The sequence below is a fragment of the Rhinoraja longicauda genome, chromosome 2 (genome assembly GCF_053455715.1).
Source record: "Rhinoraja longicauda isolate Sanriku21f chromosome 2, sRhiLon1.1, whole genome shotgun sequence".
Lineage (NCBI taxonomy): Eukaryota > Metazoa > Chordata > Chondrichthyes > Rajiformes > Arhynchobatidae > Rhinoraja > Rhinoraja longicauda.
This window is the reverse complement of record NC_135954.1, coordinates 49,015,769-49,035,017: the sequence shown is the minus strand read 5'-3', so window position 1 is coordinate 49,035,017 and position 19,249 is coordinate 49,015,769. Positions and strand designations below refer to the sequence as shown.

Sequence of the window (19,249 nt, the reverse complement as noted above, 5' to 3'; positions counted from 1 at the left end):
TCAGCCTGTGGTGTCTTTAATGTTAACAGCTGATGTTCAGAAATGTTGATTACTATGCATTGTTATAAAGGCACTGGCAGCAATTATAGAATAAGATCCAGGAGACATAGTTGATTGGCATTATCAGTACCTCTTAGATACTTCACAAATGTTGAAGACTAGATGCAAATACATTTATAATTTATATATCTCCATGAATATTTTTTAAATTGTATGTTGTTGCCATTTTATGATTTAATATTGGGTTGCTGTCCCAGCCACTGCAAGTTTACTGACTTCAACAAGTATGATTTATTGGTAGCTCTACATCAACTACTTGCCTCAGTAAAAATCAATGTTGCAGAACCATCATTCCTTTAATGCCACAACTGCACTTTGAGAAAATTACATCATATATACTGCTTTCCAAACCGTTGTATAGGATAGAAGTGGGGAATTTGAACAAAGATTTTAAGCTCTGCACGTTCTTAACATGTTCTTTCTGCTATCTAGTAACTAGTACATCCCCACTGCCTTGTCTGCTAGGATTTGTACATAACTGTTTTAATAAAACCAGTCACCTTGTTACACCATTGCATTTATCACCACACTCTTCGTCTTCACACCCTTTCTCCCATGGCCTTTCTCCCATGACCCTTCTCCCATGACCTTTCTCCCATGACCTTTCTCCCATGACCTTTCTGTTTCAACTCTTCTGAAGAAGGTGTATCTTGCTGGGATTTAGAAGATTGAGGTGGGATCTTATAGAAACTTACAAAATTCTTAAGGGGTTGGACAGGCTAGATGCAGGAAGATTGTTCCCGATGTTGGGGAAGTCCAGAACAAGGGGTCACAGCTTAAGGAAAAGGGGGAAGTCTTTTAGGACCGAGATGAGAAAGTTTTTTTTCACACAGAGAGTGGTGAATCTGTGGAATTCTCTGCCACAGAAGGTAGTTGAGGCCAGTTCATTGGTTATATTTAAGAGGGAGTTAGATGTGGCCCTTGTGGCTAAAGGGACCAGGGGGTATGGAGAGAAGACAGGTACAGGATACTGAGTTGGATGATCAGCCATGATCATATTGAATGGCGGTGCAGGCTCGAAGGGCCGAATGGCCTACTCCTGCACCTATTTTCTATGTTTCAATGGCCCTCTAATGGAGGAAGAAATAAAGAAGGAACAGCCGCAGCACATGAATGTGGAATGAAAGAATGGCAGGGGACACGAGCCCTCTCGAATCTGTAGGCAGGATGTTTCATCAGCGATCCCCTGGAATCTCTGTATTTATTCACACGTCCACGATTGTTCACAGCTGCTGTTTCACAACGTGGGATCTTGAAGATATTAAACTGCACTACACAGCTTGTTGGTGACATTTTAAGAATTGTATCATGTAACTAACATGTCCAAATGTGATTAGACTGTGATGTTTGGTGTAGAATTTGCCAGGAATCTGTCTGCTTTGTGGCAGAAAGCCACTGAAAGAATGCTGTCCTTCACTATAATCTCTCGTATTTATTTAAATACCCTTTTTTTGATTTACCAGCTATTATCTTTAGAGAAAGAGATATTGCACTAAAGCTGTTCTAAGATCTTTGGTGTTCGATCCTTTAAACAACATTGTCCAAGAGTCGGTAACTCTTATCTTGCACCTTTTCTCAGATATTTTCCTAAAATTCACTGAAGTGCAGACCTACATTTGGACATTGTGAACAAAGCTAAGCTGTGGCTGATTTTGAGAGACTGAGTAGTTAGAAACCAACAAGATTAAGGAAAGAATAGCATCACATTTGGAAAGTGGTGAAATCATCAGACAAAGTCAGCATGGATTTACCAAAGGCAAATCATGTCTGACGAATCTTATAGAATTTTTCGAGGATGTAACTAGTAGAGTGGATAAGGGAGAACCAGTCGATGTGTTATATCTGGACTTTCAGAAGGCCTTCGACAAGGTCCCACATAGGAGATTGGTGTACAAACTTAAAGCACACGGTATTGAGGGTTCAGTGTTGAGGTGGATAGAAAATTGGTTGGCGGACAGGAAGCAAAGAGTAGGAATAAACGGGTCATTTTCGGAATGGCAGGCAGTGACTAGTGGGGTACCGCAAGGCTCAGTGCTGGGACCCCAGTTATTTACAGTGTATATTAATGATTTGGACGAGGGAATTGAATGCAACATCTCTAAGTTTGCGGATGACACGAAGCTGGGTGGCAGTGTTAGCTGCGAGGAGGATGCTAGGAGGCTGCAGAGTGACTTGGATAGATTAGGCGAGTGGGCAAATGCATGGCAGATGCAATATAATGTGGATAAATGTGAGGTTATCCACTTTGGCGGCAAGAACAGGAAAGCAGAGTATTACCTGAATGGTGACCGATTGGGAGAAGGGGAGATGCAACGTGACCTGGGTGTCAAGGTGCACCAGTCATTGAAAGCAAGCATGCAGGTGCAGCAGGCAGTGAAGAAAGCGAATGGTATGTTGGCATTCATAGCAAGAGGATTTGAGTTTAGGAGCAGGGAGGTTCTGCTGCAGTTGTACAGGGCCTTGGTGAGACCGCACCTGGAGTATTGTGTGCAGTTTTGGTCTCCTAACCTGAGGAAAGACGTTCTTGCCTTAGAGGGAGTACAGAGAAGGTTCACCAGATTGATCCCTGGGATGGCGGGACTTTCATATAAGGAAAGACTGGATAGCCTGGGCTTGTACTCGCTGGAATTTAGAAGACTGAGGGGGGATCTTATAGAAACATATAAAATTCTTAAGGGGTTGGAGAGGCTAGATGCGGGAAGATTGTTCCCGATGTTGGGGGAGTCCAGAACCAGGGGTCACAGCTTAAGGATAAGGGGGAAGTCTTTTGGGACCGAGATGAGAAAACATTTCTTCACACAGAGAGTGGTGAGTCTGTGGAATTCTCTGCCACAGAAGGTAGTTGAGGCCAGTTCATTGGCTATATTTAAGAGGGAGTTAGATGTGGCCCTTTTTGCTAAAGGGATCGGGGTATGGAGAGAAGGCAGGTACAGGCTACTGAGCTGGATGATCAGCCATGATCATATTGAATGGCGGTGCAGGCTCAAAGGGCCGAATGGCCTACTCCTGCACCTATTTTCTATGTTTCTATGTTTCTAATCGAAGGAAAGAAGCCTCCTCTTGTTATTGCCTCTTGCATTGGCAGAGACTGACCCCTTCTGCAGCTTCCTTATGCTTACACTGCTCTCCATTCCTTAAGAATAAGTCACATAGGAACTCTCACCAATTCCCATGATAGTTAATCACATGTGTTTGCCTCTGCTGACTTTTTGATACGATTGCATTATTGATGATCGAGGAAATTCCAGGCTTGAAATGTTTGAAATGTATCTCCACGTCTAGCATTTGGAGAATTTATGCCAAGTTGATTATTTAAAGCTTCATGGAAAACACGAGGAGTTATGTAGCAGATTTAAATCACTATGACAATTGGTAGAAGATAATATTTTAAATGACAATGTTTACATTCAGCACTGGCAGATTCCTCTGGGACGCAGATTCCGCTCTCTGAAAATGTGGTTTGTGTTCAGATTGTACGGAGTAAAAGGACTTCAAGAATTTATTCGCAAGGTAAGGGACCAGCATTAACAAGTACTGATTAATATTGAAAACACCCTTAAGGTGCATTGTAAAATCCTTGCAATAGCAGTGTACTATCTGTTTACCCCATTTTGGTAAAGCCACAGGTGGCATATTCATCTCGATCACTGGAGTGGCTAAGTAGAATAAGAATATCTTGACAGTTAAATAGTATGAAAGTCACTGCCTGTTCCTTTAAATGCACTCTGTGAACTTTTGCACAATATTTAAGCCTGGAGTACGTTCTGAAATGCCCAATGAACTTTGCAAGTTCCCCATGAGTAGTAAATGTAAAAAAGTACAATACTCTGCCTGTTTAAACAAAACTTGTATGTTGAACTCAAAATCAAGTTTAGATCAATAAGGGAAGGTACTTATGGTGTATGACATGTGATCATGCGCACAGAATTTGTTGGGAAACCATCTGATGCACAAAAATGAATTGTGCTTGGAAATGCCTTAGCAGTTCCCCAGTGGGTATCATTTCACCTGGATCATTTATAAACGATATAAAATCGTTTATACAATTTAAGCTTGGTTAAATCATTTCATGAGAAATAAATGCAACATGCAGCTATTTTCTAATCTTCCAAAAACGTTGCTGTATGGCCACAAGGTGGCGCAGCAGTAGAGTTGCTGCCTTACAGCGCCAGAGACCTGGGCTCCATCCTGACTACTGGTACTTGTTTGTACGGAGTTTGTACTTTCTCCGGTTTTCTCCCACACTCCAAGGTTAATTGGCTTGGTATAAATGTAAATTGTCCCTAGTGTACAGGATAGCATAAGTGTGTGGGGGAACGCTGGTCGGCGTGTACTCTGTGGGCCTGTTTCCATTCTCTAAATTAAACTAAACCTCACATTATGGGCTTTCTTTTCCATTATTTTGATTTTGTGACAGGAATCTTTTATTTTTGGTTAAATGTATAATGATGAAAAGCTAGTATTTCAATGTCTACCCATGTTGTGTTTACTGCAGCACGTGGCTCTAGCACATGAGTTTGAGAGCTTGGTACGTCACGATGAACGTTTTGAAATTGTTGGTGATGTGGTATTGGGACTGGTGTGTTTTAGAATAAAGGTATGTATAAAAAATATCGTTAATAGTTTCAGAGCTCCCGTTAGATTCCTCTCCTAACCTTTCCATATTAGCGTGGAATTCTACATTTGTAGTTGATATCCACAGCCACTGGGACCATTCCTGGTTTGTAATGGATCTACATTGTAGTTGATATCCACATCCAATGGGACCAATCCTGGTTTGTACATGGATCTACATTGTAGTTGATATCCACAGACACTGGGAATGTTCCTAGTTTGCACTTCCATGTACTTGCAAGCTAGGCTTCTTTAGTGTGGTCCACAACAAACCTCTGCTGAATATTGAACACAAGAACACAAGAGAGGCTATTCATCTCTTCTGGCACTTTCTTTCGAATTATTGAAAAAATCCCCTACATCTCTGTTCCTTTTCCAAATGCAATCACACTGATCGATTACAGGCAACCGCATGGTGAACAGGAGATAAAAGAATGGACATGAAGACAAATACTTGGGATTAAAAATAGGGCTATAATACCAGGAAATTTCAATTTTCCAACTATTAACTGGGATTGCCTAGGCATTAAAGGCTCAGAGGGGGCAGAATTTTTGAAATGGTTTCAGGAGAGTTTTTTAAAACAGTTTAAAGATAGGCCAACATGGTAAAGAACATTACTGGATCTTGCCTTGGGGGATGTAACCAGCCAGGTGGAGCGAATATAAGTGAGGAGCATTTTGGAGATAATAACCATAACTGTACACTGATGAGCCAAAACATTATGACCACCTGCCTAATATGCTGTTGGTCCTCTGTGTGCCAACAAAAACAGCGCCGACCCACCGAGGCATGGACTCTACAGGACTCCTGACGGTGTCCTGTGGCATCTGGCACCAAAACATTAGCAGCAGATCCTTCAAGTCCTGTAAGTTGCGAGGTGGAGCCGCTGTGGATCGGACTTGTCGATCCAGCACATCCCACAGATGCTCAATCGGATTGAGACCTGGAGAATTTGGAGGCCAGGGCAACCCGTGAACACTTCATCATGTTCCTCAAACCATTCCCGAACAATGTGTGCAGTGTGGCAGGGCGCATTATCCTGCTGAAAGAGGCTGCCATCAGGGAATACCATTGCCATGAAGAGGTGTACCTGGTCTGCAACGATGTTTAGGTAGGTGACACGTGTCAAATTGACATCCACATGAATGGCTGGACCCAGGGTTTCCCAGCAGAACATTGCCCAGAGCATCACACTCCCTCCACTGGCTTCCCTCAGTGCATCCTGGTGCCATCACTTCCCCAGGTAAACGGCACACTCGTACATGGCCATCCACGTGATCGAAAATAAAATGGGACTCATCGTACCAGGCGACCTTCTTCCACTGCTCCAGGCTCCAGTTCCGACGCTCCCGTGCCCAATGTAGGAGCTTTTGACGGTGGATAGGGGTCATCATGGGTACTCTGACCGGTCTATGGCTACGCAACCCCCTACGCAGCAGGGTGCGATGCACTGTGTATTGTGACACATTCCTCCCGTGGCCACCATTAAAACTTTCTGTGACTTGTGCCACAGTAGACCTGTCGGTTCGGACCAGACGGGATAGCCTTCGTTGCCCTCACGCATCGATGAGCCTTGGGTGCCCAACACCCTGTCGCCGGTTTGTGGTTTGTCCCTCGTCGGACCACTGTCGGTAGGTACTCACCACTGCTGAGTGGAAGCACCCCACAAGAGATGCTCTGACCCAGTCGTCTGGCCATAACAATTTGGCCCTTATCAAAGTCGCAGATCTTTACATCTGCCCATTTCTCCTGCATCCAACACATCAACTTCAAGAACTGTCTGTTCACTTGCTGCCTAATATATCCCACCCCTTGACAGGTGCCATTGTAACAAGACAACCAATGTTATTATCAGTGGTCATAATGTTTTGGCTCATCGGTGTTATGCAAAAAGATGTAGACAAGGAATAAAGGTATTAACTTTGGGGAAGGCCCATTTCATTGAAATAACACAGGACCTTGCTAACATTGATTAGGAGCATTTACTTGCAAGTACGCCTACATCTGCATAGTTGGAACCCTTCAAAGGAGAAATAACAAGAGTTCAAGGCCATTTGTGTTTCTGCAAGGAATAAAGCTGGGGTTAACAAACATAGATAACCGTGGATGTTGAGGATAAAGAGATATAAAGAAGCATGTGGCAGGTATAGAGAATTAATGGCAGATGGCTATTAAGGTTAAGTGTAAGTTCGAAGTTGTCATAAGCAAGTCAGAAGTTGTTTTATAAATGTATTAATAACCAGGGAACCAGTGGGGCCCATTAAGGACAAGATGGGCAGAAAGTATTCAGACCCCTACACTTTTTACACATTTTGTTACGTTGCAGCCTTATTTTAGAATGGATTAAATTCATTTTTTTATCATCAATCTACACACAATACCCCATAATAAAAAACTGAAAACAGGTGTTTGGAAATTTTTGCAAATTAATTAAAAAGAAATAACTTAAATATCACATATACATAAGTATTCAGACCCTTTACTCAGTACTTTGCTGAGGCACCTTTGGCAGCGATTACATCCTCAAGTCTTCTTTGGTAATGACGCCACGAGCTTGGCACACCTGTATTTGGGTAATTTCTCCCATTCTTCTCTGCAGATCCAATCAGGCTCTATCAGGTTGGATGGGGAGCGTAGATGCACAGCTATTTTCAGATCCCTCCAGAGATGTTCAATTGGGTTCAAGTCCAGGCTCTGGCTGGGCCACTCAAGGACATTCACAGACTTGTCACGAAGCCACTCCTGCATTGTCTTGGCTGTGTGCTTAGGGTCGTTGTCCTGTTGGAAGGTGAACTTCCGCCCCAGTCTGAGGTCCAGAATGGTCTGGAGCAGGTTTTCATCAAGGATCTCTCTGTACTTTGCTCTGTTCATCTTTCCCTCAATCCTGACTAATTTCCCAGTTCCTGCCGCTGAAAAACATCCCCACAGCATGATGCTGCCACCACTATGCTTCACCGTAGGGAGGTATGGTATTGGCCAGGTGATGAGTGGTGCCTGGTTTTCTCCAGACGTGACGCTTGGCATTCAGGCCAAATAGTTCAATCTTGGTTTCATCAGACCAGAGAATCTTGTTTCTCATGGTCTGAGAGTTCTTTAGGTGCTTTTCGGCAAACTCCAAGTGGGCAATCATGTGCCTTTTACTGAGGAGTGGCTTCCGTCTGGCCACTCTACCATAAAGGCCTGGTTGGTGGAGTGCTACAGATATAGTTGTCCTTCTGGAAGGTTCTCCCATCCCCACAGAGGAACTCTGGAGCTCTGTCAGAGTGACCATCGGGTTCTTAGTCACCTCCCTGACCAATGCTCTTCTCAGATTGCTCAGTTTGGCCGGGCAGCCGGCTCTATAACGAGTCCTGGTGGCTCCAAAGTTCTTCCACTTAAGAATGACGGAGGCCACTGTGCTCTTCGGGACCTGCAATGCTGCAGAAATTGTTTTATACCCTTCTGTGTCTCGACACAATCCTGTCTCGGAGGTCTACGGACAAGTCCTTCGTCTTCATGGCTTGGTTGTTGCTCAGACATGCACTGTCAACTGTGGGATCTTATATAGACAGGTGTGTGCCTATCCAAATCATGTCCAATCAATTTAATTTACCACTGGTGGACTCCAATCAAGTTATAGAAACATCTCAAGGATAATCAATAGAAACAGGATGAACCTAAGCTCAATTTTGAATGTCATAGCAAAGGGTCTGAATACTTATGTAAATATGATATTTCAGTTATTTATTTTTAATTATTTTGCAAATTTTTCTAAACACCTGTTTTCATTTCTTCATTCTGTGGTATTGTGTGTAGATTGATGATAAAAAAAAGAATTTAATCAATTTTAAAATAAGGCTAAAACGTAACAAAATGTGGAAAAAGTGAAGGGGTCTGAATACTTTCTGATCATAAAAGTGGGAGGTATGTTCACTAGATTGTTAAAGCAACGGACAAGCTACTTTTCTTTATAAATAGAGGCAACAAATTCACAAGTGAGGAGATTAAACTGACTTCAGTTAGTATTAGTCTGGGTACCACATATCAGAAAATATTCAGAGTACAGATGAGTTCTCAGGAAATTCAGTTGTGACGAGAGGTTGGAAAATTGAGACTATTCTCCGTTGGATTGGAGAAGTTGAGAGATGAGTTATTAAAGGTTTTAAATATGAGGGGATTTTGCAGATTGAAAATCAATGTTTTTTCTGCTGAGTGGTGAATAGCTGGAAATTATAGAGGAAAACAATTATTGGCAGAGAGAAGAACCATTTTCACCCTTAGAGATTGGGAGAACTGGAAACTGGAAAGATGTTTGAAGTTTGTTCCATAAATAAGTTACAAAAGAGAGTTGAGGGACTGTTGGGGTTATGGACCAAAGCAGGAAAGGAAAAAGACAAAGTATAACTGCTCCTTCAAAGAGCCAGCATAGGCATGGCATGCCAAATATCCTCCTCCTAAGCCATAAGTTTCTAAACCTCTACAACAGAAAGTTTGTATTTAATCAAAATATGTAGCAATATATTTATTCAAGGCCTATTTGGTGTATTTCTTTTATATTTAAGGGCACAAATGATTTAAATGAAAAACTCCTGAAAAAGATAAATGATGCAAGGAAGATCCATATTGTGCCATGTCAACTTCGAGACAAGTTTGTCCTCCGTTTTGCCATATGTGGACGCACAGTTGAAAGTAAACATATCCTATATGCATGGAAAATCATACAAGAGTCTGCCATAAATCTTCAAAATGGCATCTCCAATGCAGCACATCTTACTTTGTAAAGCATATTTGCACTAAATGAAGTAATTTTAATTTTATTTTCAATTATTTGTCCATTTTATTGATCAGAAATTAATGTCTAATATAACTCGAATAACTTTTGACTGTGATTTCATTGTGAATTTTGTTTTGTAAGTTCATCAAATAATGAGTATTTAAAAATACAATTAAATTACTGTTCATCATTTGTGTGACTTACGCTACCGTTATGCTTTATGTATGTTTGTATTTGTGAGTCTGATTGCTACCATATGTGTGACAGTGATGCTTGTTCCATTCTCAACTATAGTTAATTCTACATCTAGCCTAACTGTTTGATGGTGCAATCAGGAGTACAGAGTTATTGTTGGAATATATATATTTTTAAGTTTTAAACATTTAAAATATATTTACTCATTGCATTGAAAACCAACCAACCAATTAACGGTATCAAATACACATTGCAAATGTTAGACTATTTACAATTACAAAAAAAATAAATGTTCTGCAAGCTCTAAACTGTACTTTACAAGTTATTTTTGTGCATGACTACTATTTAATACTCTGATGGACCACTGGTGGTGTTATCTTATCCTCAACATATCTACTGTACAGCCTCAGGTGTTTTGAAATACAATCCTGATTATTATTAGTCCATCATTGGTAGATTTGACTGTGCTGCTTAGTGTTAAACTCTAACATTTTTCCTTTAAATTATTCCTTTCTCTCTTTGTTTTTGATATTCTTTAAAACCCACTTCTTTGACCAACCTTTTGGTTACAGCCAAACTCTTTGTGATGTTAATATGTTGTCCATTAACATTCCATGAAGTATTGCAGGACATTTTATAATAAGAGTTCCAAACAATTCATACCATATATTGACTGCCCAATCGATCACCTACCCCAACACCCTTACCAAACTATTGTGGAATAATAATTACTTAGAAATAAATATGTAATAAGATTGACTTTTAACAGATGATTATATTTACCTAGCATTTTACAATAAATATGGCTTAGAAACAGATCATTTGGCCCATTCAGTCCACCCTGACAGTTATGCTCCATTTAAACCTTTTGTCTTTCCATTGTAAGTTTACTAATATCCTCCAATTAACTTATTGTCCATTATTGTCTATTCTCTTTCTCCCTTAATTATTACCAACAGATTTAAAGGTTGTGTTTTATTCTTTAGCATAGTTAAAGAATAACAATGGTGCTGGCTCGAAGGGCCAAATGGCCTACTCCTATACCTATTGTCTATTATTTAAATTACTTTTCTTTAAATCCCAAGCTTACATTATCATTATAAATAGGCTCTAACATTTTTTGGATGAAAGATGTTAAGCAAACTGATTTGTAATTGCTGGTATCCAATCTAATGGAATACTAATGTAAGGAATTTTGGAAAATTAAAACCAATACATCAGCTATCACATTGGCAACTTTTAAGATCTTTAGATGAAGTTGCTCAGGCTGGAGACTTGTCAGTTTGCAACTCCAACAATTTCCTGATGTCCTGATTATATTAATTTTCCTGAAGTCTTCCCTTACAGTTCAGTTTTTGATTTAGAGATAAGTTTGGATTGTCACCTGTGGCTGTCATAGACATCCTCTCTTTTACTCCCCACCTCTAATTCTATCAGGAAATGTTTCTGTCAGTAGGTGGGTACTAGAAAAGAGGAAAAATTTGACCTCTGGGGAAGTAAGGAAGGACAGGTGACTGAAGTGTTCCATGTCCATAATTTTATTAATTTAAAAATAGTTATGGAAAGAAATGGGACTGGTCCACAAGTTAAAGTCTAAAGTTGTTTAGTGGAGGCTGTTTGCAGATCAGGAGGTGATTGAGAAGCGGGAGACTTTTAAACATGTTACAGTTAAGATCGATACTGGCTGCAATGGGGAACACTGGATAAGGTATTGATGCTGTGGTCAAGAAAAAGGAGACATATTCAGATATAGTCTGAAGAAGGGTCTAGACCTGAAACATCACCCATTCCTTCTCTCCTGAGATGCTGCCTGACCTGCTGAGTTACTCCAGAATTTTGTGTCTACCTTCAGATATAGGCAGCTGGATCGTGAATATCTTGAATAAAAAGCTATTGGTGTACACAATAGGGAAATCAAGGGAGCAAAAATGTGATGAGATCACTTTGGAAGACAAGATTAGATCATATGGGATTGAGTGAGCTAGCCAATTGGATACTAAATTGGCATGAAAGTAGGTGGTGGTGAAGTGTTTTATTTTTTCAGACTGGAGGACTGCAACAAGTGCCACAGACATTGGTGCTGGGTAGATGGCTGTTTTTTATATTAATGAGTTGGATGTGAATATAGATAGTATTGTAATTTTGCAGACAATCCAAAAATTGATATAGTATAGGAGTGAATTAAAAAGATCATTTAAGATTAGAATGGGATCTTGATTATTTGGGCCTATGAGCTGAGGAATGGGGGATAGAATTTAATTCAGATGAAGGTCGATCATTGCATTTTGGCAAGGCAAACCAGGGTAGGACTGACACAGTAAATGACAGTGCCTTGGAAAATGTTGTAGAACAGAGACTTTGGGATGCAGGTCCATAGTTCCTTGGAAGTGGAAGCACAGATAAACAGGGTGGTGAAGATGGTCAGTATATCGTGTATAGGAGGTGGGACATCATCTTGCAGCTATAGAAGATATTAGTACGTCCACATTTGGAGTACTGTGTACAGTTCTGGTCAGCTTGCTACAGGAAGGATACAATTAAACAGGAAAGGAGATTTACAAGGATGTTGTCAGGTCTGGAAGGTCTGAATTACGTGGAGTGGTTGGATTTTTTTCCCCCTGAAGCTTCGGAAACTTGGGGGTGACCTAATAGAAGTTTATAAAATTACGAGGGACTTAAATAAGGTGAATAGCCACAGTCTCTTCCCCAAAATAGGAAAGGAAGGTGAGGAAGAAAAGGTATAAGGTGAGGAAGAAAATATTTAGAAGAGACCCAAGGGGCAACTTTATCCACACAGACTGGTGTCTACACAAAAAGACATGCCAGAGGAAGTTGTAAAGGTCAGTACAATTACAATGTAAGAGAATTGGACAGCTACTTGGAGGGAAATTGGCCAATCACAGGCAAACGGGACTAGCTCCATTAGGCACTTTGGTCAGTAAGGATGTTTCAGTGCTTAGTTTCAGTAAGGATGTGTAGCTCTATAACTAAAGTGACTGCTGCTAAAAAAAGCTGAGGAAATGTACCAAATAGAAACAACAGATAAGGTGAAAATTGCTGGAAAGAGCTGTGATTTGGTATAGAGGATGCATCTCATGTTAAGGGAAACGGGTGATATTTGAAAAGGACTGGCTATAACCTTTCAATTCTATCCACATACAGATGTGCCAGAAGGCTGAAAAATAATAAATACGAGATCTTTGTTTGAAAATAGACATGTGGGCATTTCCAGCAACTACCACCCAGCCACTTTAACTTACTTCATAAGAAAGCTACTCATTTTCACACATTTACAAAAAAAAACTTTTTCTGCATGGAGATAAAATTATTAATTAAAAACAAATGCAATAACGGAGACTGAATATGAATTTATTAAAGACAGATTTAATAAGCTGATGAATTTGGCAAGGTAAAAGAGCAGAGCCACTAATAGTTAATGAAATGCTACCTGAAAATCCACATTGATGAAATCATTAAAAAAATTCTGGCTAGCAATTTTGGGACCCAAAGGAAAAAAAGGTAGAATTGAAGTGACATGAGTCTGACCACAAGTCTGTCCCCAAGATCAATTGCTTTCAGACAGGAGGAAGATACATAGTAGCATTCCATATTTAGGTTGAAATTTAATGGTAAAATATAAAATTACATATTGTGGGTGGGCTGTAAATTGTAAATGTTGCTGTTGTAAAAGGTGTGCAAGAACAAAGTAACCAAGTCAAATTCTCTTTTTGCAAATGCTAACACTTCTATGACTCCCAAAAGTGAATTTGAGAACTGCTAATTGTGGTGCAATTCCAGATGATCAGTTCAACCTGTTATTTTAAGAATAGTCCCCAAATTGTCTATTGTTGAAATGTTGTCTATTTCACAACTGATCCAAGGAAGGAGCAGGCTTTCATGTTGAGCCAACAGGCTGATGCTTTTCAATTAACTAGATATTATATTATAATTTTCTTTGATAGTTTTAAGTGAACTTTTGCTTATACTGGGCTTCTGTTAAGAACATTGATTTTAGCACTTTGAGTTGAGATACATTTTCTCCACGAAGCAGATTTTATTCCGTGTATATAATGAGCATGTTGATAGGAAAAGAAGCACCCAGATCTTTAAGTGGAACTAAGCAAAAATTTGGGGACCAATGTTCTAATGCAGAAGGCACTTTGACAAAGGTAACAAAATTAAATTACTGGTGAGCGAAAAGAACAGTCTGAACATTTGTATTAAGTAGTTGCAAATGAGCAAGTTTGCATTAATGTTTATTTCTAATTACAATAAACAGAATATATCAGTCCCTTATTTATACAAAAATACCTGGACAGTTACAGTTAAGTTCACAAGCCTTATTGCTATTTACACCAAGCATATTATGAATACAGATTTCCATTAAAAAAATTAATACCTCCAAGCATTCCCTGAAAAAAAGGTTTGCTGCATTCCATTTCCTAGTCATCAGTTTTGCATTATGTGAAACTTAAGCAAATCCCATCAATGGAAAAGGTGCGTTGATTGGTCAAATGATTGATTATATCTTAATGCAGAAACATATTGAGGAACAGACCCATTCAAACTGAAGCACATTACCTATTTTCATTTTGATGGGTAAATTAGTTTGCTGTTAAATGTGGACAAATATATCGTGTATGTTAATAACCAAACATATTTGGTATATTCTTCTCAAGCCAAATACGATATGATATATAGTGATTTTTTTCTTCACAAACTAAGAAAAAAAATCAACAGGCTTCATCAACCCTGAGAGTCTCCTTTTACTGTACATTCATATCACAAATACAAAAATAAAATATCAGTCATTGGCTTTTTATTGATAGCCAGCCAGATTGTTGGGCCAGTCAGATTGAAACCCTGTCAGAATTTCAGTAGAAGAGCTCAGTCAAGCTGATAATAAGAATATAGTTAGTAGTATATGCATATTACCTGCTGAACTAATGGATAAAACTAAATGATGCATAACTATTGAATGTTCAAAATATTAACCATCACATTATCATAAGGGCTCCTACACACCTTTTGCTTCTCTAAATTTAAATATAATTTACAATCATAAATATGCAAAAAAGACGCAATACTGATTTAACAATTCTGGCTTGGGGTTTCCAGATAATATGCAAGGATCCTGTTCTCAAAATTATTCAAAAATTTTCAGAATATATTTTATGGATTCGATGATATTTGATAAAATTGAAATGCCTTCACCAACATTTACTGTGTAGAGCAGTTTATGCAAATTATTACAAAAGCGCATGTATATATAGTATGGGTACATTAAGCAACCATTATTTGAAGGGGCACTATATGACAAAAATGAAAATTTACTTGTAGTAAAAGGAAAATAAACAACATCCTTAAACTAAAAATCTTTTTGCAAGCAAGTTGACGGAATTTGTAAGAGAATCAAACAATTATGAGCCAAAAATGTAATCTGTAAACTGTAGTATTCTACACTTCTACACATTCTTTCAAACCAGGTCTGTCTTGATAGCTTTTATTTAGAACTGCATTGTGAAAACAATTTGGTAGTTTTACACTGCTGTGTCATCTGAAATGAAGTCATTAATCTTATATCATAACATTACTATTTTAAAAATGGATTCAGTGTATTTGAAAACATTTATAGTGCTTTTGTGTAATTGAAATAAGAGTTTAATTCTTGTGATCTGATAACTCGAGGACCCTAACCTACACAATGCAAATGCTGGACAATTTAACACCTTTGTAGATATCACGTAAAAACAAATACCACTTGGTGATTTAACAATGGGTCAAAGCTTAGCAGAAAAGAAATGCAATTTGGTGCAGTGCAGCAAAACTTCAAAAGACAAAATCCACATAGTAATGCGACATAATATTTGCCTGGATTTCTAGTCCAGAAGTGTTAGGAACAATTTTCATTTTGTCTATAAGTAGCAAACTGACATTTGCCAATTGAACAGCCGGTATATGCCATATCTAACTTTTTTCCTCCACTGAAATCATTGCATAAGAGATCAATCAGCAATTGCTAGTTTACTGTCTGTATCTAAAGGTCATCTCCATAGTGCCTGCTTTTATTTTATACTTGCCAGCTTTTCAATAAACTTCACAGGGTACATTAAACTGGATTAACTTTAATCCACCATAGTTTCATAAGTTGATTTGAAGAATTTAATTCACAGCAGTAAAATGTGTTGGATATGAATTTTTGCTTGACCTATTATTTACTTGACTTTGGACAAATGATGTGCTTGTGGATATTGTAAATGACTATGTTAACCTTCCAAAGCAGCAGTTACAGAACTCTTTTTTTTTCAAGATGCTTACATCTGAACACTATTCACAACAGGTTGCATTCAAGAAGCAAAAGAAACAGTAAGTGCTGCAGGAAATCATGTCTCTTTAGCAATGCCATTTAAAAAAATTTGAATGGACAAATTGCCAGCCCATATTAGAATATAAATTCATTTCTTTAATTCAAATACAGTATCAAGATTACCCCAGAGCAGGTGCAATAGTCATGTTTTTTGCTGTAATATACAGTTTATGTAGTTCATCTTGAATATCATTATCAGAATGAACACAAAGTGACTAATAAAATTTAAAAATACTCTCAGTCACTCACACCATCTTCTGCATTTTTACCACGATTTTGTGAATAGGTGCGGTCTCAATTTAGTCTTCGATTTATGGTTTTACTTGATTTCACAGTTTTGTTGAAAAATAGTTATTTCCTCCAAAAAATCCCAAAGTCGATGCAGAGATAAAGGTAGCATTTCTTGTCATAGATTGTCATCTTGTCAAATCAACTATCATAAAGAAATCTGGGCACAGTAATGCTTTAGCTTACAAGGAAGAATTCCTCGGTTCAGTTGATAAAATTCAACAAGTTGAATAAGATCAGTAAATCTGGTATTTCCATCATCAAGACTGAAGACATGCTGTCCATTTTCCTCACACTACAAAAGTAAAAGAAATTGAATTGAATACAAAACTATGACAAAAACAATTAATATCCCAGAAGATACAAATGTTTGACACTGGAACATACATTTATTATGGGTATTTTATGTTCATAAGACAAGAGCAGAATCAAGTCTACTCTGCCATTCGATCATGGCTGATCTATCGTTTGTTCTCAACCTTATTCTCCTGTCTTCTCCACATAACCTTTTACTAACCAAGAACCTGTCACTCCACTTCAAAAATACCCCAAAACAGCCTCTACAGCCATCACTGGCAATGAATTCCACAGATTCACCACCCTCTGGCTAAAGAAATTCCTCCTTATCTCCTTTCTAAATGTACGTCCTTTTATTCTTGAGTTTTGCCCTCTGGTCCAAGACTCTCCCACTAGTGGAAAAATCCTCTCTACATTCACTCTACCCAGGCCTTTCTTTATTCGGTAAGTTTCAATGAGATTCCCCCCCCTAATCCCCCCTCGTCCTTCTAAACTCCAATGAGTACAAGCCCAGAGCCGTCAAATGCTCATCATACGTCAACTCAATCATTCCCGGGATCATTCTTGTAAACATCCTCTGGACCACTTCCAACTCCAGCACATCCCACCTCAGATATGGGACCCACAATTGCTCACAATATTCCAAATGCTGTTGGACCAGTGCCCTATAAAGCCTCAGCATTACATCCCTGCTTTTGTCGTCGAGTCCTCTTGAAATGAATGCTAATATTGCATTTGCCTTCCTTACAACCGATTAAACCTGCAATTTAACTTTTGGGAGTCCTGCAGCAGCACTCTAGTCCCTTTGCACCTCCGATGTCTGAATCCTCTCCCCATTTAGAGAATAGTCTACGCCTTTACTCCTAGTACCAAAGTGCACGACCGCATACGTTGCTACGCTGTATTCCAGTCAGCCACATCAACCCACTCTCTCAACCTATCCATGTCCTCATACAGATTTTCTGCTTCTTCTATATTACCTGCCCCTTTATCTATCTTAGTATCATCCGCAAACTTGGCCACATAGCCATCAATTCCATCATCCAAAGCCAACCAGAAAAAGCCCCCTTTATTCCCACTCTTTGCTTTCTGCCATTCAACCAATCTTCTATCCATGCCAGTATCTGCCCTCCAATACCATGGCTCTCATCTTTTTTAGCAGCATCACATGTGGCATCTTATCAAAGGCCTTCTGATAATCTAAGTAAACAACATCCACTGACTCTCCATAGTCTATTCCGCTGTTTACTTCTTCAAAGAATTACAACAGATTTGTCAGGCAAGATCTCCCTTTCACTAATCCATGCGGACATCGGCCTATCACGGAAACCTCATCCTTAATAATGAACTCTCAAGTCTTGGCCTGGGGATTGGCCACTCCAGGCCAGGCAACCAGTGATAGGGATCAAAGCGGCATCCATGGAAGGGGGTGCTGTCACAAGCTGCAAAATTATTTCTTGACACCTATACTCAATGCCCCTCCTATGAGAGAAACCATATCATGAAGTTATGCTAACCGGCCTATAGTTTCTCCTCTTTTGCCTTGCTCCTCTCTTGAACAGTGGAGTAACATTTGCAATCTTCCAGTCCTCCTGGACCACTCCCAACTCTAATGATTATTGAAAGATCACGACTGATGCTTCCACAATCTCAAAAGCTACCTCTCTTTTAGAACCCTGGGTGTCATCCTACTGGTGCAGGTGACTTATCCACCTTCAGACTTTTCAGTTTCCCAAGCACCTTCTCCTTAGTAATAGCAACTCCAGTAACCTCTGTCTATGGGTGACACAGTGGTGCAATGGTAGAGTTGCTGCTTCAAAGCACCAGAGACCTGGGTTCGATCATGACTACTGGTGCTGTCTGTATGAAGTTTGTCTGTTCTCCACGACTGCATGGATTTTCTCCGGGTGCTCCAATTTCCTCTCGCATTCCAAAGACGTGCAGATTTGTATTGTAGGTTAAATGGCTTCTGTAAATTGTCCCTAGAGTGTAGGATAGAACTAGTGTATGGGTGATCGCTAGTCAGCGTGGACTCGGTGGGTCGAAGGGCCCATTTCCACACTGTATCTCTAAACTAAACTGGCACTCATGAATTTCTGGCATATTGTTGCTATCTTCCGCTGCGAAGACAGACTCAAAAACATTTAAATCAATTTGTCCAGCGTTTCTTTATCCCCATTACAACTTCTCCATCATATTTTTTCAGCAGTCCAATGTCCACTCTTACCTCTTTTACTCTTTATATACTCTTTACTCTGAAGACACTTTTGATTTCTGCTTTTATATTATTGGCTAGCTTACATTCATATTCCATCTTTTCTCCCCTTATTGGCTTTTTAGTTGCGTTCTGTTGGTTTTTAAAAGCTTCCCAATCTTCTAGCTTTCCTCTAATCTTTGCAATATTATATGCCTCTGCGTTTCCTTTTATGCTGCCCTTGGCTGCCCTTGTCAGCTACAGTTGGCTCTTTCTCCCCTTAGAATCTTTCTTCCTCTTTGGGATGAAGTAATCCTGCATCTACTGATTACTCCCACAAACTCCTGCCATTACTGTTGTACCCTTATTCCTGCTGGGGTCCCATTCCAATTAGCCAGCTCCTCCCTCGTGCCTCTGTCGTTACCTTTACTCACAGTAATACCGACACATCTGATTTCATCTTCTCCCTCTCAAACTACA

The 19,249-nt window shown here is 39.4% G+C and overlaps 2 protein-coding genes across 10 annotated transcripts in view; one reads left to right on the top strand and one right to left on the bottom strand.

Moving 5' to 3' along the window:
- Positions 1–9,918, top strand: part of LOC144604368 (aromatic-L-amino-acid decarboxylase-like) — a 73,714-nt gene extending 63,796 nt beyond the window's left edge. For all 3 annotated transcript variants that reach the window (XM_078418701.1, XM_078418692.1, XM_078418682.1), the window contains 3 exons: positions 3,472–3,570; positions 4,556–4,657; positions 9,217–9,918. In XM_078418701.1, the coding sequence (XP_078274827.1) occupies positions 3,472–3,570; positions 4,556–4,657; positions 9,217–9,435 (420 nt within the window). In that variant the 3' untranslated portion in view covers positions 9,436–9,918. The remainder of the gene's footprint in view (positions 1–3,471; positions 3,571–4,555; positions 4,658–9,216) is intronic.
- A 3,946-nt stretch (positions 9,919–13,864) lies between these two features.
- The window catches only part of grb10b (growth factor receptor-bound protein 10b), a 149,883-nt gene continuing 144,498 nt past the window's right edge, over positions 13,865–19,249 (bottom strand). For all 7 annotated transcript variants that reach the window (XM_078418623.1, XM_078418612.1, XM_078418651.1 and 4 more), the window contains one exon: positions 13,865–16,573. In XM_078418623.1, coding sequence (XP_078274749.1) covers positions 16,427–16,573 — 147 coding nt within the window. In that variant the 3' untranslated portion in view covers positions 13,865–16,426. The remainder of the gene's footprint in view (positions 16,574–19,249) is intronic.